The following is a 16,896-nucleotide window of genomic DNA, read 5'->3' as shown; positions in this document are numbered from 1 at the left end:
CCTGCAGAGTCTTCCACTGGAGTTTATCTATCATCTCCGTAACGCTTTCGCGATTACTAAATGATCCTGTAACGAAGCGCGCTGCTCTCCGTTGGATCTTCTCTATATCTTCTATCAACCCTATCTGGTACGGATCCCACACTGCTGAGCAGTATTCAAGCAGTGGGCGAACAAGCGTACTGTAACCTACTTCCTTTGTTTTCGGATTGCATTTCCTTAGGATTCTTCCAATGAATCTCAGTCTGGCATCTGCTTTACCGACGATCAACATTATATGATCATTCCATTTTAAATCACTCCTAATGCGTACTCCCAGATAATTTATGGTATTAACTGCTTCCAGTTGCTGACCTGCTATTTTGTAGCTAAATGATAAAGGATCTATCTTTCTGTGTATTCGCAGCACATTACACTTGTCCACATTGAGATTCAATTGCCATTCCCTGCACCATGCGTTAATTCGCTGCAGATCCTCCTGCATTTCAGTGCAATTTTCCATTGTTACAACCTCTCGATACACCACAGCATCATCTGCAAAAAGCCTCAGTGAACTTCCGATGTCATCCACCAGGTTATTTATGTATATTGTGAATAGCAACGGTCCTATGACACTCCCCTGCGCCACACCTGAAATCACTCTTACTTCGGAAGACTTCTCTCCATTGAGAATGACATGCTGCGTCCTGTTATCTAGGAACTCCTCAATCCAATCACACAATTGGTCTGATAGTCCATATGCTCTTACTTTGTTCATTAAACGACTGTGGGGAACTGTATCGAACGTCTTGCGGAAGTCAAGAAACACGGCATCTACCTGTGAACCCGTGTCTATGGCCCTCTGAGTCTCGTGGACGAATAGCGCGAGCTGGGTTTCACATGACCGTCTTTTTTTAAACCCATGCTGATTCCTACAGAGTAGATTTCTAGTCTCCAGAAAAGTCATTATACTCGAACACAATACGTGTTCCAAAATTCTATAACTGATCGACGTTAGAGATATAGGTCTATAGTTCTGCACATCTGTTCGACATCCTTCTTGAAAACGGGGATAACCTGTGCCCTTTTCCAATCCTTTGGAACGCTACGCTCTTCTAGAGACCTACGGTACACCGCTGCAAGAAGGGGGGCAAGTTCCTTCGCGTACTCTGTGTAAAATTGAACTGGTATCCCATTAGGTCCACAGGCCTTTCCTCTTTTGAGCGATTTTAATTGTTTCTCTATCCCTCTGTCGTCTATTTCGATATCTACCATTTTGTCATCTGTGCGACAATCTAGAGAAGGAACTACAGTGCAATCTTCCTCTGTGAAACAACTTTGGAAAAAGACATTTAGTATTTCGGCCTTTAGTCTGTCATCCTCTGTTTCAGTACCATTTTGGTCACAGAGTGTCTGGACATTTTGTTTTGATCCACCTACCGCTTTGACATAAGACCAAACTTTCTTAGGATTTTCTGCCAAGTCAGTACATAGAACTTTACTTTCGAATTCATTGAACGCCTCTCGCATAGCCCTCCTCACACTACATTTCGCTTCGCGTAATTTTTGTTTGTCTGCAAGGCTTTGGCTATGTTTATGTTTGCTGTGAAGTTCCCTTTGCTTCCGCAGCAGTTTTCTAACTCGGTTGTTGTACCACGGTGGCTCTTTTCCATCTCTTATGATCTTGCTTGGCACATACTCATCCAACACATTATGTACGACGGTTTTGAACTTTGTCCACTGATCCTCAACACTATCTGTACTTGAGACAAAACTTTTGTGTTGAGCCAACAGGTACTCTGAAATCTGCTTTTTGTCACTTTTTCTAAACAGAAAAATCTTCCTACCCTTTTTAATATTCCTATTTACGGCTGAAATCATCGATGCCGTAACCACTTTATGATCGCTGATTCCCTGTTCTGCGTTAACTTTTTCAAATACACTCCTGGAAATTGAAATAAGAACACCGTGAATTCATTGTCCCAGAAAGGGGAAACTTTATTGACACATTCCTGGGGTCAGATACATCACATGATCACACTGACAGAACCACAGGCACATAGACACAGGCAACAGAGCATGCACAATGTCGGCACTAGTACAGTGTATATCCACCTTTCGCAGCAATGCCGGCTGCTATTCTCCCATGGAGACGATTGTAGAGATGCTGGATGTAGTCCTGTGGAACGGCTTGCCATGCCATTTCCACCTGGCGCCTCAGTTGGACCAGCGTTCGTGCTGGATGTGCAGACCGCATGAGACGACGCTTCATCCAGTCCCAAACATGCTCAATGGGGGACAGATCCGGAGATCTTGCTGGCCAGGGTAGTTGACTTACACCTTCTAGAGCACGTTGGGTGGCACGGGATACATGCGGACGTGAATTGTCCTGTTGGAACAGCAAGTTCCCTTGCCGGTCTAGGAATGGTAGAACGATAGGTTCGATGACGGTTTGGATGTACCGTGCACTATTCAGTGTCCCCTCGACGATCACCAGTGGTGTACGGCCAGTGTAGGAGATCGCTCCCCACACCATGATGCCGGGTGTTGGCCCTGTGTGCCTCGGTCGTATGCAGTCCTGATTGTGGCGCTCACCTGCACGGCGCCAAACACGCATACGACCATCATTGGCACCAAGGCAGAAGCGACTCTCATCGCTGAAGACGACACGTCTCCATTCGTCCCTCCATTCACGCCTGTCGCGACGCCACTAGAGGCGAGCTGCACGATGTTGGGGCGTGAGCGGAAGACGGCCTAACGGTGTGCGGGACCGTAGCCCAGCTTCATGGAGACGGTTGCGAATGGTCCTCGCCGATACCCCAGGAGCAACAGTGTCCCTAATTTGCTAGGAAGTGGCGGTGCGGTCCCCTACGGCACTGCGTAGGATCCTACAGTCTTGGCGTGCATCCGTGCGTCGCTGCGGTCCGGTCCCAGGTCGACGGGCACGTGCACCTTCCGCCGACCATTGGCGACAACATCGATGTACTGTGGAGACCTCACGCCCCACGTGTACGGGCGCTGGTAACCACGCAGTTGAGCGCCCCACAAACCAAACATCATCATCATCATCATCACGCCCCACGTGTTGAGCAATTCGGCGGTACGTCCACCCGGCCTCCCGCATGCCCACTATACGCCCTCGCTCAAAGTCCGTCAACTGCACATACGGTTCACGTCCACGCTGTCGCGGCATGCTACCAGTGTTAAAGACTGCGATGGAGCTCCGTATGCCACGGCAAACTGGCTGACACTGACGGCGGCGGTGCACAAATGCTGTACAGCTAGCGCCATTCGACGGCCAACACCGCGGTTCCTGGTGTGTCCGCTGTGCTGTGCGTGTGATCATTGCTTGTACAGCCCTCTCGCAGTGTCCGGAGCAAGTATGGTGGGTCTGACACACCGGTGTCAATGTGTTCTTTTTTCCATTTCCAGGAGTGCAGTTCGGGTCTGTTTGCCACCAGAAGGTCTAATATGTTATTGCCACGAGTCTGTTCTCTGTTTAACTGCTCAAGGTAGTTTTCAGATAAAGCACTTAAAAAAAACTTCACTGGATTCTTTGTCCCTGCCACCTGTTATGAACGTCTGAGTCTCCCAGTCTGTATCCGGCAAATTAAAATCTCCACCCAGAACTATAACATGGTGGGGAAATCTACTCGAAATATTTTCCAAATTATCCTTCAGGTGCTCAGCCACAACAGCTGCTGAGCCAGGGGGCCTATAGAGACATCCAATTACCATGTCTGAGCCTGCTTTAACCGTGACCTTCACCCAAATCATTTCACATTTCGGATCTCCGTCAATTTCCTTCGATACTATTGCACTTCTTATCGTTATAAACACGCCTCCCCCTTCACTGTCCAGCCTGTCTCTGCGGTATACATTCCAATCTGAGTTTAGGATTTCATTACTGTTTACGTCTGGTTTCAGCCAACTTTCTGTCCCTAGTACTATATGGGCGTTGTGACCGTTTATTAATGAGAGCAGTTCTGGGACCTTTCTGTAGACGCTCCTGCAGTTTACTATTAGCACATTAATATTGTTATTCCATGTTGCATTTTGCCTACTCCTACCTTGCCGCATCTCAGGAGGCATTTGTCATTGCAGATGTGCTGGACGTGAGTGGCCAGGCTCTGTGGGAGGAATTTTTTGGTGTGGAAGAGATGACAGCTGTCAAAATGCGGGTTCTGTTGGTGGGTTTAATATAGACAGAGGTGTGGAAAGAGCAATCAGAGAGGAAGAAGTCAGTATCTATGAAGGTAGCATACTGAGTTGAGGAGGACCAGGTGAAGCGGATGGGAGAGATGTTGGAGGGTGTGAAGGAACAAAGACAGTATGTCGCAGGCCTGAGTCCAGATCACGAAGATATAATCAGTGAACCTGAACCAGACTAGGGGTTTGGCATTTTGAGAGGCTAGGAAGATCACCTCTAAATATCCTATTAACAGATGAGCATAGGAGGGTGCCATGTGAGTGCCCATGGTTGTGCTGCAGATTCATTTGTATACCTTCCCTTCAAAGGAGAAGTAGTTGTGAGTTAGTATAAATTTAGCAGGGTGTATGAGGAATGAGGTAATGAGTTTGGAGTCAGTAGCACTTTGGGAAAGGCAGTGTTCAATAGCAGTAAGCACATGGGCATGAGGAATGTTTGCATATAGGGAGGTGGTGTTAATAGTGATAAGTAGGACTCCAGGAGGTAAAGGGGTAGGGCTGGTGGAGAATCGATGTAGGAAGGCTAGATCATGGGCAATTGGTTGAAGCTGTTGATCAGTGAGAGCTGAAATGTTTCACTGAGGGGGAATGGATTCGGGGAAGATGTTCTGGGAAGAGCCGAAGGCTTTAAGTAGAGATTGGAGGTTATGCTGGACTTCTGGGATGGAATCACTTTGGCAGTAGATGCCAACAGGTTGGATGACTTATGGAGGTGGTGTTTGTAATGATCGTCGAGGTGTTGGAGAGCAAGGAGCTCAGTTTCAGAGATGTGATGTATGGCGTAGGGATTGCACAGTAGCAGTGTCTTGCAGAGGGAGCAGAGGTGGTTCTGGGATGTATGTGCCATGGAGATGTGTTTTTGGAGAATCTGAAAAGGCAAAGGTAATTGTGAAAGGAGAGGTGGGATCCAGAGCAAGGAATTTTTATGTTTAGGGCATTGGAGGAGATCCCATGGTTTAGGTAGCATTTAAGAAGCAGGATGTGGGACTGGGTTTTAGTTGGGGAAAGAAATACTTTTATGAACTGGCGCAGAAAAATGGAGCTGGGTCCATTGTGGTGGGGATGGCATAAGGGAAATGGGAATGATGCAGAAATGGGTGAAAAAGGTGTCAGATGGTTGTGAGGGGAGCTGGATAAGAGAAAAGGTGCATAAAAATACTTAGACATGCAAAAACATGCACATTATGCAAAATAGACACGAATACATAAAAATACACACAAATGTATAAAAATGCAAAAGTACATTAAAACATACAGAAACCTGGGAGAAAAGGAACCAATAATGTGTGATAGTATGCATGTGTTGGGATAAGGGAAAAAAAGAGGGAGGCGGCATTGGTTAAGTTGAGGACCAAAAGTCATGTGGCACTGATAGGTGTGGAAAATAAAATGCTAAAATATGTGAGGATGAGGGAGGAAGTGGGATGATAATTGGTGGGAAGATCAACAATCAGCAAGGTCATTTAGTCGTGTGTTGTGCACAGATAAGGTCATTGATGCAGAGTGCCTTTGTCATGCAATATCACCCAGGACTGGAACAGCTGAACCACATCCTTCGACAGAGCTTCGATTACCTATCATCTTGCCCTGAAATGAGGAACATTCTGCCAAAGATCCTTCACATCTCTCCTAAAATAGCATTATGTTGCCCACCCAACCTCAGCAGCATCCTAATCCATCCCTACACCACTCCCAATCCAAACCTCTTGCCACAAAAATCATACCCCTGTGGAAGACCTAGGTTCAAGACCTGCCCAATCCACCATCCAGAACTTCCAATACCAGTCCTGTCACTGCCTTATCCTACCCAATAAGAGGGCTCCAACGAGAGGCCAGGCCACCCATGAAAGCAGCCATGTCATATACTAGCTCTATTGCAATCATTGCACAGCTACTAACTCGCTGTCCACCAGGATGAATGGCCATCGCCAAACTGTGGCCAAGGGCAAAGTAGACCACCTTGTGGCCCAAAATACAGCTGAAAATAAAATGTGTGCTTTCAGTGGCTGCTTCACTACTTGAGCCCTCTGGATCCTTCACTCTACCACCGGCTTCTCTGAACTGCACAGATGGGAGTTATGCTTACAATACTTTCTCCATTCCTGAAATTATCCCAGCCTCAACCTAAAGCAGCGTACCGTCTCCACACCCTCCACCCAACTGTTTCCACCCTCTCTGTCCTATCACCTGCTCCGTATTTTTATCTCCCCTCTCTTTGCTTGCCACCCTCAGCCAACACACCTGCCCATCTATCCCCTTACCTGCCCCTCTCCATTTTCATTCCATGTCCCCCACCTTCCTATCATACCACAGCCTTCCAATGCTGCATCTATCGGCAGTCTAGTCCGTGCATCCTCTGCCAGACTGTATTCTTCTCTCTCCTCATCCGTACTCTTCCCACTCGCTGCCTCCACCAGATAGCAGTTTCCATTCTAAGTAACAGCTGCATTCTGATCTGAACTTCAGGTGATGGAAATTGTGTACATGAGGTGTGCTTGCTGATGAAGGCTGTGGCAGAAATCTAATGTGTGAGTTTCTTTTAGTTGTGCCTGTCTGCAACTTGATATGTCACCTTTACTGTAAGTAGCAGTGTCTTTTCCTTATGCTGTAGAAAATGAAAATAATCTGCTTAAACAGAATACTAAAAATTTTAATTAATAGTGAAGAGAAACCACACTAAGTTCTAAATCCAGAGTTACCTTCTTGACAAGTATGTTCCACTGCATAATTTCAGTGTATATTTGAAGATGTGATTAAGTGCTCAGTTTTTGTTTCGAATATCTGAGAAAAATATTTCTTTTTTAGGAAAATAACACCCCCCCCCCCCCCTTTCACCAGGAATGGTGGGTGATTTTGCACTTCCTACCTTTCAAGAATACAAAAGTTGGAGATTATATATTTTCCATAACAATTATGTTTGTCACACATTAAACAGTAGTTCCAGCCATATTACATCAATAATAAATTACATTATTCTAGAGCTGCACGTTTTGATATGCGACACTTGTGTATGACATTTCTTGTAAATTTCATGCAAGTATTACCGTCCTTCATTTTCTTCCTGTCGTCTCATCTTGTCTCTACCTTTTTGGTCCTGTCTCCTTAATGTCATTGTTGACAGGACATTAAACCTTAATCTTCTGTTTTCCTCTCTTTCTTAAAAAAATGCGTGATTTGGTTTCTGTGCTATCAGGTATTGTTAATTTAAACTGCAACAACCTGTTAGTTACATGTTTGTAAACAGTTTATTTATTTTTCTTCTGTGTTTCTGAATCAGGCTGAACGAGTTGATGGATATCTGCACACACTTTCCTTGAAGTCTGAAACACCAAGGCCACACTTAGCATGTTTTGGAACCTGGATTTTGTATCATACTTTGAGGATAATGATTATGTATTTGCTGTCTGGGTTTGAACTTGAACTGTACAGCACACATGAATATCATTACATCTTTTGGTAAGGAATCTGAAGACATATGTGTATGTTATATTTCTGTTCTGCGTATAATTAGACATTATATAATTAAAATATGCATGGAAATAATTTCAGCTCTAGTAATGGATACACAACACAAGGATATTTATAGTATCAATAAGATAAATTACCCTTCACTTTATACTAAAAATGCAAAAGATCAAACAAGATAAGAAAGTAGAACCCCAAAAATCTGATAAATTAAGAAGAAACGGTGAATTCTTCTCGGTGTATGAATGCAAAAGACGGATGTCAATATATCTGTTCTGAGATTCAAATTATCATTTAGATGTGTGAGCCCAGAATGTATAATGATATAAGCAAATGTGTGTTCATCCCAGTGTGATTGCCATGAATGATATTTTTGAGACTCTAAGTAGCACAGTTATCAGGAGAAAGAAAACTGGCGACCTACGGATCGGAGTGTGGAATGTTAGATCCCTTAATCGGGCAGGTAGGTTAGAAAATTTAAAAAGGGAAATGGATAGGTTAAAGTTAGATATAGTGGGAGTTAGTGAAGTTCGGTGGCAGGATGGACAAGACTTCTGGGCAGGTGAATACAGGGTTATAAATGCAAAATCAAAGGGGTAATGCAGGAGTAGGTTTAATGATGAATAAAAAAGTAGGAATGCGGGTAAGCTACTACAAACAGCATAGTGAACGCATTATTGTGGCCAAGATAGATAGCCCATGCCTACCACAGTAATACAAGTTTATATGCCAACTAGCTCCACAGATGACAAAGAGATTGATGAAATGTATGATGAGATAAAAGAAATTATTCAGATAGTGAAGGCAGACGAAAATTTAATAGTCGGGTGACTGGAATTCGATAGTAGGTAAAGGAAGAGAAGGAAACGTAGTAGGTGAATATGGATTGGGTCTAAGAAATGAGAGGAAGCCGTCTGGTAAAATTTTGCACAGAGCATAACTTAATCGTAGCTAACACTTGATTCAAGAATCATGAAAGAAGATTGTATACGTGGAAGAAGTCTGGAGATACTAGAAGGTATCAGATAGATTATATAATGGTAAGACAAAGATTTAGGAACCAGGTTTTAAATTGTAAGACAATTCCAGGGGCAGATGTGGACTCTGACCACAACCTATTGGTTATGAACTGTAGACTAAAACTGAAGAAACTGCAAAAAGATGGGAATTTAAGGAGATGGGACCTGGAAAAACTGACTAAACCAGAGGTTGTACAAAGTTTCAAGGAGAGCATAAGGGAACAATTGACAGGAATGGGAGAAAGAAATACAGTAGAACTACAATGGGTAGCTTTGAGGGACGAAATAGTGAAGGCAGCAGATGGTCAAGTAGATAAAAAGACGAGGGCTAGTAGAAATCATTGGGTAACAGAAGAAATATTGAATTTAATTGATGAAAGGAGGACATATAAAAATGCAGTAAATTAAGCAGACAAAAAGGAATCCAAACGTCTCAAAAATGAGATCGACAGGAAGTGCAAAATGGCTAAGCAGGGATGGCTAGATGACAAATGTAAGGATGTAGAGGCTTATCTCACTAAGGGTAAGATAGATACTGCCTACAGAAAAATTAAAGAGACCCTTGGAGAAAAGAGAACCACTTGTCTGAATATCAAGAGCTCAGATGGAAACCCAGTTCTAAGCAAAGAAGGGAAAGCAGAAAGGTGGAAGGAGTATATAAAGGGTTTATACAACGGCGATGTATTTGAGGACAGTATTATGGAAATGGAAGAGGATGAAGATGAAATGGGAGATATGATACTGCTTGAAGAGTTTGACAGAGCACTGAAATCTGGGTTGGGGGGTTCGTCTTCGCTGTCAGAGTCCTCATTCACAGTTTCCTGGCTAACAGCGGCAACAATGTGGTCGTGATTCAGCTCTTCAAAAGTGTCATAGTCTTTGTCACATTTGTTGACCCACTCTTCAACTTCATTGGCATGGATGTTCGGCTCCAGAGTTTGTAGATCTTTAACGATTTCCAGTGCATTGTTGTTTTGCTCCTCTTTGGTATGCTCATTTTCAGTCATAACTTTTGGCCAAAGCTTACGCCATGATTTCCGCAGTGTGTCAAGTTTCAGTTCATCCCATGCTACAGCGATTGTGAGATATCATCTTTGATGTTCAGGGATTACATTGCATCAAATAAGTTATGACCTCCTTCAGATTTTTCCAAGACTGAGCTGATATACTTTCTGTGATATCGCCTTTTTAACCATTTGATAACGCCCTGATCCATTGGTTGAATGAATGAGGTCACATTAGGAGGCAGAAAGAGACCTTTTATGTCCCCTTTCACCAAATCTTCCTCAGATGGATGTGATGGTGCATTATCCAACAACAGTAGAGTACGAACAGGCAGATTTTTTTTGCATGAAGTCATTTTCGACTGATGGCACAAACTTGTCGAAAAACCGGGATTTAAAAAGGTTGCAGTCCATCCAAGCAGATTTTTGATTGCGGTAATAAACCGACAAGGAAGATAATTTTAGATTTTTAAATGCCCTTGGCTTCTTAGATTTGCCAGTGATGAACAAGAGGATCTTGTGGGTACCATCTGCGTTGCTACAAGGAATGACTGTTATTTTATCTTTTATAAGTTTTTCCTATTATGGATTCATTTGAAGCTGCGAGTGTTTTTGTTGGTAACATTTTAAAGTTCAGCCCTGTCTCGTCGACGTTACACACTTGCTAGGGTAACAGTTCATTTTCTCCTACAATTTCTTGGAACTTAACAGAAAACTCCTTAGCAGCTGCTTCATCGGAAGAGATTTTTTCACCAGAAATAGAAAAAAATCAGACACCATGATGAGTATTCCAGCGATCAATCCAGCTTCACTGGTAGCAAATTTACTTTCGGCTTCCGGTTTTTTGTGCAAAACTGTTGCTTTTTCTTTGAGAATTGGTCCGGATATTGGATTTCCTTTCCTTATTTCTTGACAAAACCACATCCACAATGCGTTATCAAGCAGTTCAAGTTTAGGCTTTTTTAATGTTTTGCGATTCTGCAGAGTGTTTTCACCATCAATTGTAACTGTATAGGAGTCAATGTCTTTCCGATTCTTCCACCAATCTTTAATTGTCGTAACACCTACGTTCAGTTCCTTTGTAATTTTTTGGAGCGATTCTCCTTCATCCAGTCTTTGTAGAATTGCTAATTTTTCATTTAATGGAAGAGTTAAGTGTTTACGTTTGAATCCAGACATGTTGAAGAACAGACAACTGTACACACAATGAATTTACAGTAGGAAGTACTGTAGAGATTACAGAATAAAGCAAACGACGATGTTTTTTAATCCAAGCAAAGGATAAAACTGCAACAGTGATAGACACCGCAACAATGGCCCAACAGGCGTCCAGTCAGGGACAAGTTGGCACAGGCTCGCAAGCCTGAGCATGGTCGGACTAACCGGAGTGACGGACCATCCAAAGTCAAATTAGAGGGTTTCTACTGTAGTCTCAGGACTGAAGACCACAACTACTACTACTACTACTACTACTACTTCTACTACTACTATCAAAAAAATTTTACTGCCGCTTCTGTAAGCAAAATGCTGCACTGTCTGTGACAGCTGAGGTAAAATTCCAGGTTAGAAATATACAAGTTTTGATGCCCAAGAGAAATTTTTCATTACAGTTGGACCTTATAACTGTCTCTTTAACCATCAACTTTCCTTTGTCTCTCCATCCAGATCTGATAAAATTATTCTGCTGTGAATTCAGCAATGTACAACTTTCATACTGTATCACGTATGAAAGGGAGCAGTCCATTCAGAAAAGTAAGAATAAAAGTATTGGTGGGGGGGAGGGGTGTGCTTACTCACGCTTTAGGTGGTGATGGACACACCTGTTTTAGGAGGAAGACTCTGTAATAGGTTGTGCCTTCTAACAAAACAAAAAGCATTTTTCACCTTTGTCTTCCACATAAAAATTTGTTATGATGAAACAGTGACCCCAGTGTATTATTGTTAAGAACATTCATTAAGTGCTTGAATTCATTGATCTGTTAGAAATTAATGCATTGTTGCAAATGGTGAAATCTGTTGTTTGATACTGACCATACTTAACAGAAACTTATTTGCAGGTACATGTATGAATTCTTGTATAGCTGGTTGGTTTCTGCCCTGAACCGTGCTGAAAGCTTCTTTGCTGAGCAAGAATCTGTAGTTGAGCAACATAACAGGAGTAGAGCAAATAAAAAGAATAAAGCCAAGAAAAAGAAAATGAGACCTTATGGGAGGGAGATCATGATCTACCAAGCACTGCAGAACATCTGTGGTGGTTTGTACAAGGTATAACTTCTGTGATGGTCATTTTATGGTAGTGTAGTAGAAAACATAGCCAAACCAATATTTACATAAAATAAGGGAAAGGCAACTACTCACCTGTAGTGGACCAGTGCATTGAGCCCAGAAACATGTAATGGAAAACAGCACTCTCACTAGCTTTTGAGTACAATTGCTTTCTCTAGCAAAAGTACATATGTTTACACGTGCACCCATGCAGACACCATAACAACCACTCCCGTGGCAACGGCAAGACTAATTATTGACACTCGATTACAGAAAGCAGTTTTCTGAACAGATATAGGTGCGGAAGGGGTCACAAAGAGGGAGTTACACAGAAGAGGCAGGTCTTTGGACAGATGACGAGGCACAGAGTGTCCAGAGAGAGAGAGAGAGAGAGAGAGAGAGAGAGAGAGAGAGAGAGTGCCCACATGGGAGGGGGGGGGGGTTGTGTGGTGGGAGAAAGTAGTAGGTTTAAGACCTGTCCCATACACCCACCCACATCAGTCCAGTTGCAGGCATTTCCTAGTGAGTAAAAGATAAGGCCAGGTTTGAAAACAGTTGTGTCACATATCTGTTATGGTGCAATTACTGTACAGTATTTTACATGGGCATGACAGGTAACCAACTGTTAACTCACATGAGTGACCACTGCCCAATTGTGGCAAACTGCAAACTTGACCATCCAGTTGCTGAACATGGTGCACAACACAACACAAATGACATCAACAGCTGCTTCTCTACATGGGCCTTTTTGTCACTTCAACATATTCTGCACTCTCGCAATCCCCTGTAGGCTAAACTTCCACTAAACTGTTACCACTGCCTTGCCTTACGTTTTCCCTTCTATCTTCTGTCCACACCACTCCTCCGCAGTCCAGATCATGATCTGTCTTTTCCACCACTCTTTGTCCCACCTCTCGCCCCACCCTGAGTAAGTCTCTCTCTCTCTCTCTCTCTCTCTCTCTCTCTCTCTCTCTCTCTCTCTCTTCTCTCTCTCTCTCTCACTCACTGTCTCCCCCTCTCCATCCTTCCTGTTTCAACCCGTCTCGTTTGCCTTTTTCTTTTTTCACCTTCACTTTTCTCTCTGTTTTCCACCCCTCCCCCCTTCCCTGTTCCTACATTTCTATTTTGCTTTACCCTCTCTACACTTTTTATCTCATTGTGCAGCCATGGAGTCATCCATCCAAAGATCTGCCTCTTTTCCACTACCCCCTCCTTATGTCTTTCACTACCCCTGTCACCATATCCACTAGCTCAGGCAACTGCTTTCAATAATCGAGTATCAATAATTAGTCTTTCTTTAGCCGTGGGAGAGTGCGTTTGGGTGTCTGTGTGGTTGTGTCTGTGAATGTGTCATTCCCGTATTTTATGTATTGCTTCTTCCAGGAATTTCCATTGTTGTTATACAAACCAAAATTTTGTTATATTATCATATTTCATTTAAGTCATGAATGTGGCACATGAATGTTAAAAATTATCCAGACGTTTTCTTAAGTTTATAGAGTCATGTAAATTTAATTTCATGATGTAAGCAACTGGTCATTATGAAATACTCCTCATACGTTCACAGGCTATGGTGGGTTTCCGACTGGATGGAAAAATCAGGCTTCCTCATCCAGAGTTTGATAATGAACAAGTACGCTATGAGCATCGATTTGCACCATTTGCTAGCTTGTTGACTCCCCCACCTATGCAGTATACTGAGTTTAGAGAGATGACTTCCTTGCAACGCTATGAGCAGCCACCTACAAGCACAAACTTGTACTTGTCGGGGTGTCAACATTTCCATAAAGCCCGGACAATATTAGAAGGGATTACAAATCAAGATCAAGAGGTAAGCATTACTTACTGTATGTATTATTATATGTGGGAGGGAGGGGGGAGAGAGAGAGGGGGGGGGGGGGAGTTTTCATATTGCATGACTGGAGAGCTATCCATGAATAATATTTTAGATTGTAGTGAGAGGTGGACCGTGTTTACAATTTTGTGAGAGGTCCAACTAGGAAAATCAAAATTTATAAGAGCAGGGGGGAGAGGAATTCTCAACTGGATATGAAATACCTTTTTTTCCCAAAATGATGACGTGGTCTTCTTTAATAGACATTGTCAAACACTCTTCGAGTGTGTAGATTCCATCACAAAGGTTGGATTCGGGAGGATCTACAAAATAGCCATTTATGAGTGCTGCAACCTTTTCCAACCACAGATTTCTTTAGGTGTTACAATAGATGGAAGTCAGAGTGTGCCATATCTGGCAAATGATGTGAATGTTCCAGCAAATCGTACTTCACATCACTTAGTGAAGTAAATTTTATTTTTTAGTTGCAGAGCTAATGGCTTCCATTCACTTCATTGATTATTCTTCCCTTCTGTCATCAACCACAGTACCTGCGTGTCACCAACAGTAACAAATTTAATTGCTTCATGCATTCAGTTAGAATCATTCTGAAAAAAAATGGTCCAAACATAGCGGGAAATTTCGTTGTCACATTGCTTTTGCTCAGTATTCAACAGATGCAGCTTCCGTATCACACATAGCTTTTTCATGTGAATTGTACAGTACTCCTACCCAGCCAGGTGGCACAGTGGTTAAGCACACTGGACTCGCATTGAGGAGGATGATGGTTCAAACCCATGTCCAGCCATCCGATTTAGGTTTCCACGTCTTCCCTAAATCACTTCAGGCAAATGCTGGGGTAGTTCCCTTGAACGGGCACGGTTGATTTACTTCCCCATGCTTTCGTAGACCGAGCTTGTGCTCCGTCTCTAATGACCTCATTGTCTACAGGATATTAAACACTAATCTCTTCCTCCTCCTCCTCCTCCTCCTCCTCCTCCTGTACAGTGCTCTTTCTGAAATGCCCATAGTATCATCTATTTTGGACCCTTTGAATCACTAATCACCCTTTGTACTATAGTGTATTGTGCACTTTCTCATTGTTTCTGTTATATTTGTGATAAACATTTTCCAGTTGGATAAACTTCCATTGATGACAGACCACCTGAAATAAAGAATTTATGATGGACGGTATTCCAGCTTATCCACATGATGGAACCACATGTCACACAGCATATTAACAAGACTATTCTGCTGATCAAATTGTCACTTGACAGATTATTGCACAACATGTGCCAGTATATCATAACAAAACTTCAACAAATCAGTGCCATCTGGTTCAGTGCCCAGAGATTGACTGGAGATCATTCAGCTGCCATTGCTGGATTGGTGCAAATCCCATTGGCTAGCCAACTGGACCATGAAAGCTGTGATTGGATGTACATAAAATTCATATACACAGACAGACACATACTTGTAGCTCTAGATGACAGGTAGTTGGTCTAGATGACAAGTAGTTGGTTGTGGCCATGTAGTAATTCTTAATTGCAGATATTTTTGCAATGTACCAGTAGCTGTTGTCAAGGTGAGAGGAAGGTTAAATCAGTATGTCAGGACATGCGTTACCAGTGTTCTCTTATAAAAAGCGCTACAGAACTCTACCGTAGACACGGGGTAAATGCAAGAACTGTGTCCAATAAAGTAGATTAATATATAGAGATTCAAAAAGTAAACTACCAAAACACACAGATGAAACTATATAGTTCACTCCTGGTTAGAAGCTTTTTAAGATCTCTGCTCCCTAAATTCACATTACTTCTACAGTGTCTCTCTCTTTCTTGGGTCCAGTATACTTTTTGGTTGCTTAGTCACAAGGAATTGCAGTAGATGATGTGTTGAGCTTTTTGTCCTAAATGACACACACGAGAGTGCTAATAAACTGTGCTGTTGGGTATCTCTGTATTGTCTCACTCCTAACAATCAAATAATAGTAAGGTTGTAATTTTTTATTGTGTTTGTTACAAGTCAAAATTTCATCCATTGTGAATTTAGATAAACATTTTGATTGTGAATAAACTTCTGTTGATAGATCAAAAACATTTATCTCTCTCTCTCTCTCTCTCTCTCTCTCTCTCTCTCTGTCTCCCACCACTTCAGTCTAACTGGGTTACTTTAATGCATGGAACCTGCTTATGGATGTTTGATATTAATGCTTATTATGTTAGCTGCATGGGATATGATTATTTTTATTCTCTTTCCCTCTCGTTAGTGTGTAGTGCAGTGTCTAAAACAAGGATCTAATGGTACATTTACTTTTTATACAGGTTAATGATCTGCTGAAAGTGGCCAAAACAAACTTTGTTGTTCTGAAACTACTTGCAGGAGGCCACAAGAAAGATTCGACCACACCACCAGAATTTGACTTTTCAACTCATCGTCATTTTCCAATAATCAAACTTCCATGAGATGGTTGACAACTTTATTGAAATTAATGTAATATTTCATTGCCCTGTGTCTCTTTGTAATTAAAATTATTTATTTTGAAGTTTGTACATTGTAGAGCTCACTGTGTGTTAATACAACAATGTTTTTTTTTTTTTAACGTTACTTTTCCTTTTTGTAATTCCTTTCACGTTTACTTAATCCTGAGGGTTTTTGGACTGCATAATTCACATGAAGTATATAATACTTTCCCTTTAGTGCTAATAAGAAAGGCCTGCAAGATTTGGGTCATCCATAACTTTTTATTTTTTATGTTTTATTTATTTATTTATTTTTTATTCCAGTGATCCTGCTGCAGTAGGATGTTCTAAATTATTATTGATGTCCTTTTTTCGCATCAGTCATAGAATTTCATAAATGTTGAATGTTCTGCTTAGTGGAAGTACATTAAAAATTAAAACTGATGATACATGCATTGCCCATGTATGATGGGAAACTACTAACAGAATTTAACCTTCCCCTGCCTCCTCACCATCCCCAGCTGTCTACCCTTTCATAAGCTTCTTTAAAGACTCTATTTTATTAGTTCCAATTAAACCTGAATTAAAGGCAGAAAGAACTATTTATCCATTGTTTTTTAATTGTACACTCAGTTGCAGGATTTAATATTTAAGAGGTCACT

General features: G+C 42.0%; 1 protein-coding gene across 1 annotated transcript in view; it reads left to right on the top strand.

The window, feature by feature from the left end:
• LOC126191361 (N-alpha-acetyltransferase 35, NatC auxiliary subunit) overlaps positions 1-16,324 on the top strand; it is a 130,739-nt gene extending 114,415 nt beyond the window's left edge. Inside the window, exons 10-13 of the mRNA XM_049932210.1 lie at positions 7,463-7,641; positions 11,731-11,938; positions 13,506-13,769; positions 16,097-16,324. Of these exons, the coding sequence (XP_049788167.1) occupies positions 7,463-7,641; positions 11,731-11,938; positions 13,506-13,769; positions 16,097-16,237 (792 nt within the window). The 3' untranslated portion in view covers positions 16,238-16,324. The remainder of the gene's footprint in view (positions 1-7,462; positions 7,642-11,730; positions 11,939-13,505; positions 13,770-16,096) is intronic.
• The last annotated feature ends 572 nt before the right edge of the window (positions 16,325-16,896 follow it).

Source organism: Schistocerca cancellata, chromosome 6, assembly GCF_023864275.1.
Source record: "Schistocerca cancellata isolate TAMUIC-IGC-003103 chromosome 6, iqSchCanc2.1, whole genome shotgun sequence".
Lineage (NCBI taxonomy): Eukaryota > Metazoa > Arthropoda > Insecta > Orthoptera > Acrididae > Schistocerca > Schistocerca cancellata.
The sequence above is the reverse complement of the archived record's forward strand: the minus strand, read 5'-3'. Positions and strand labels throughout refer to the sequence as shown.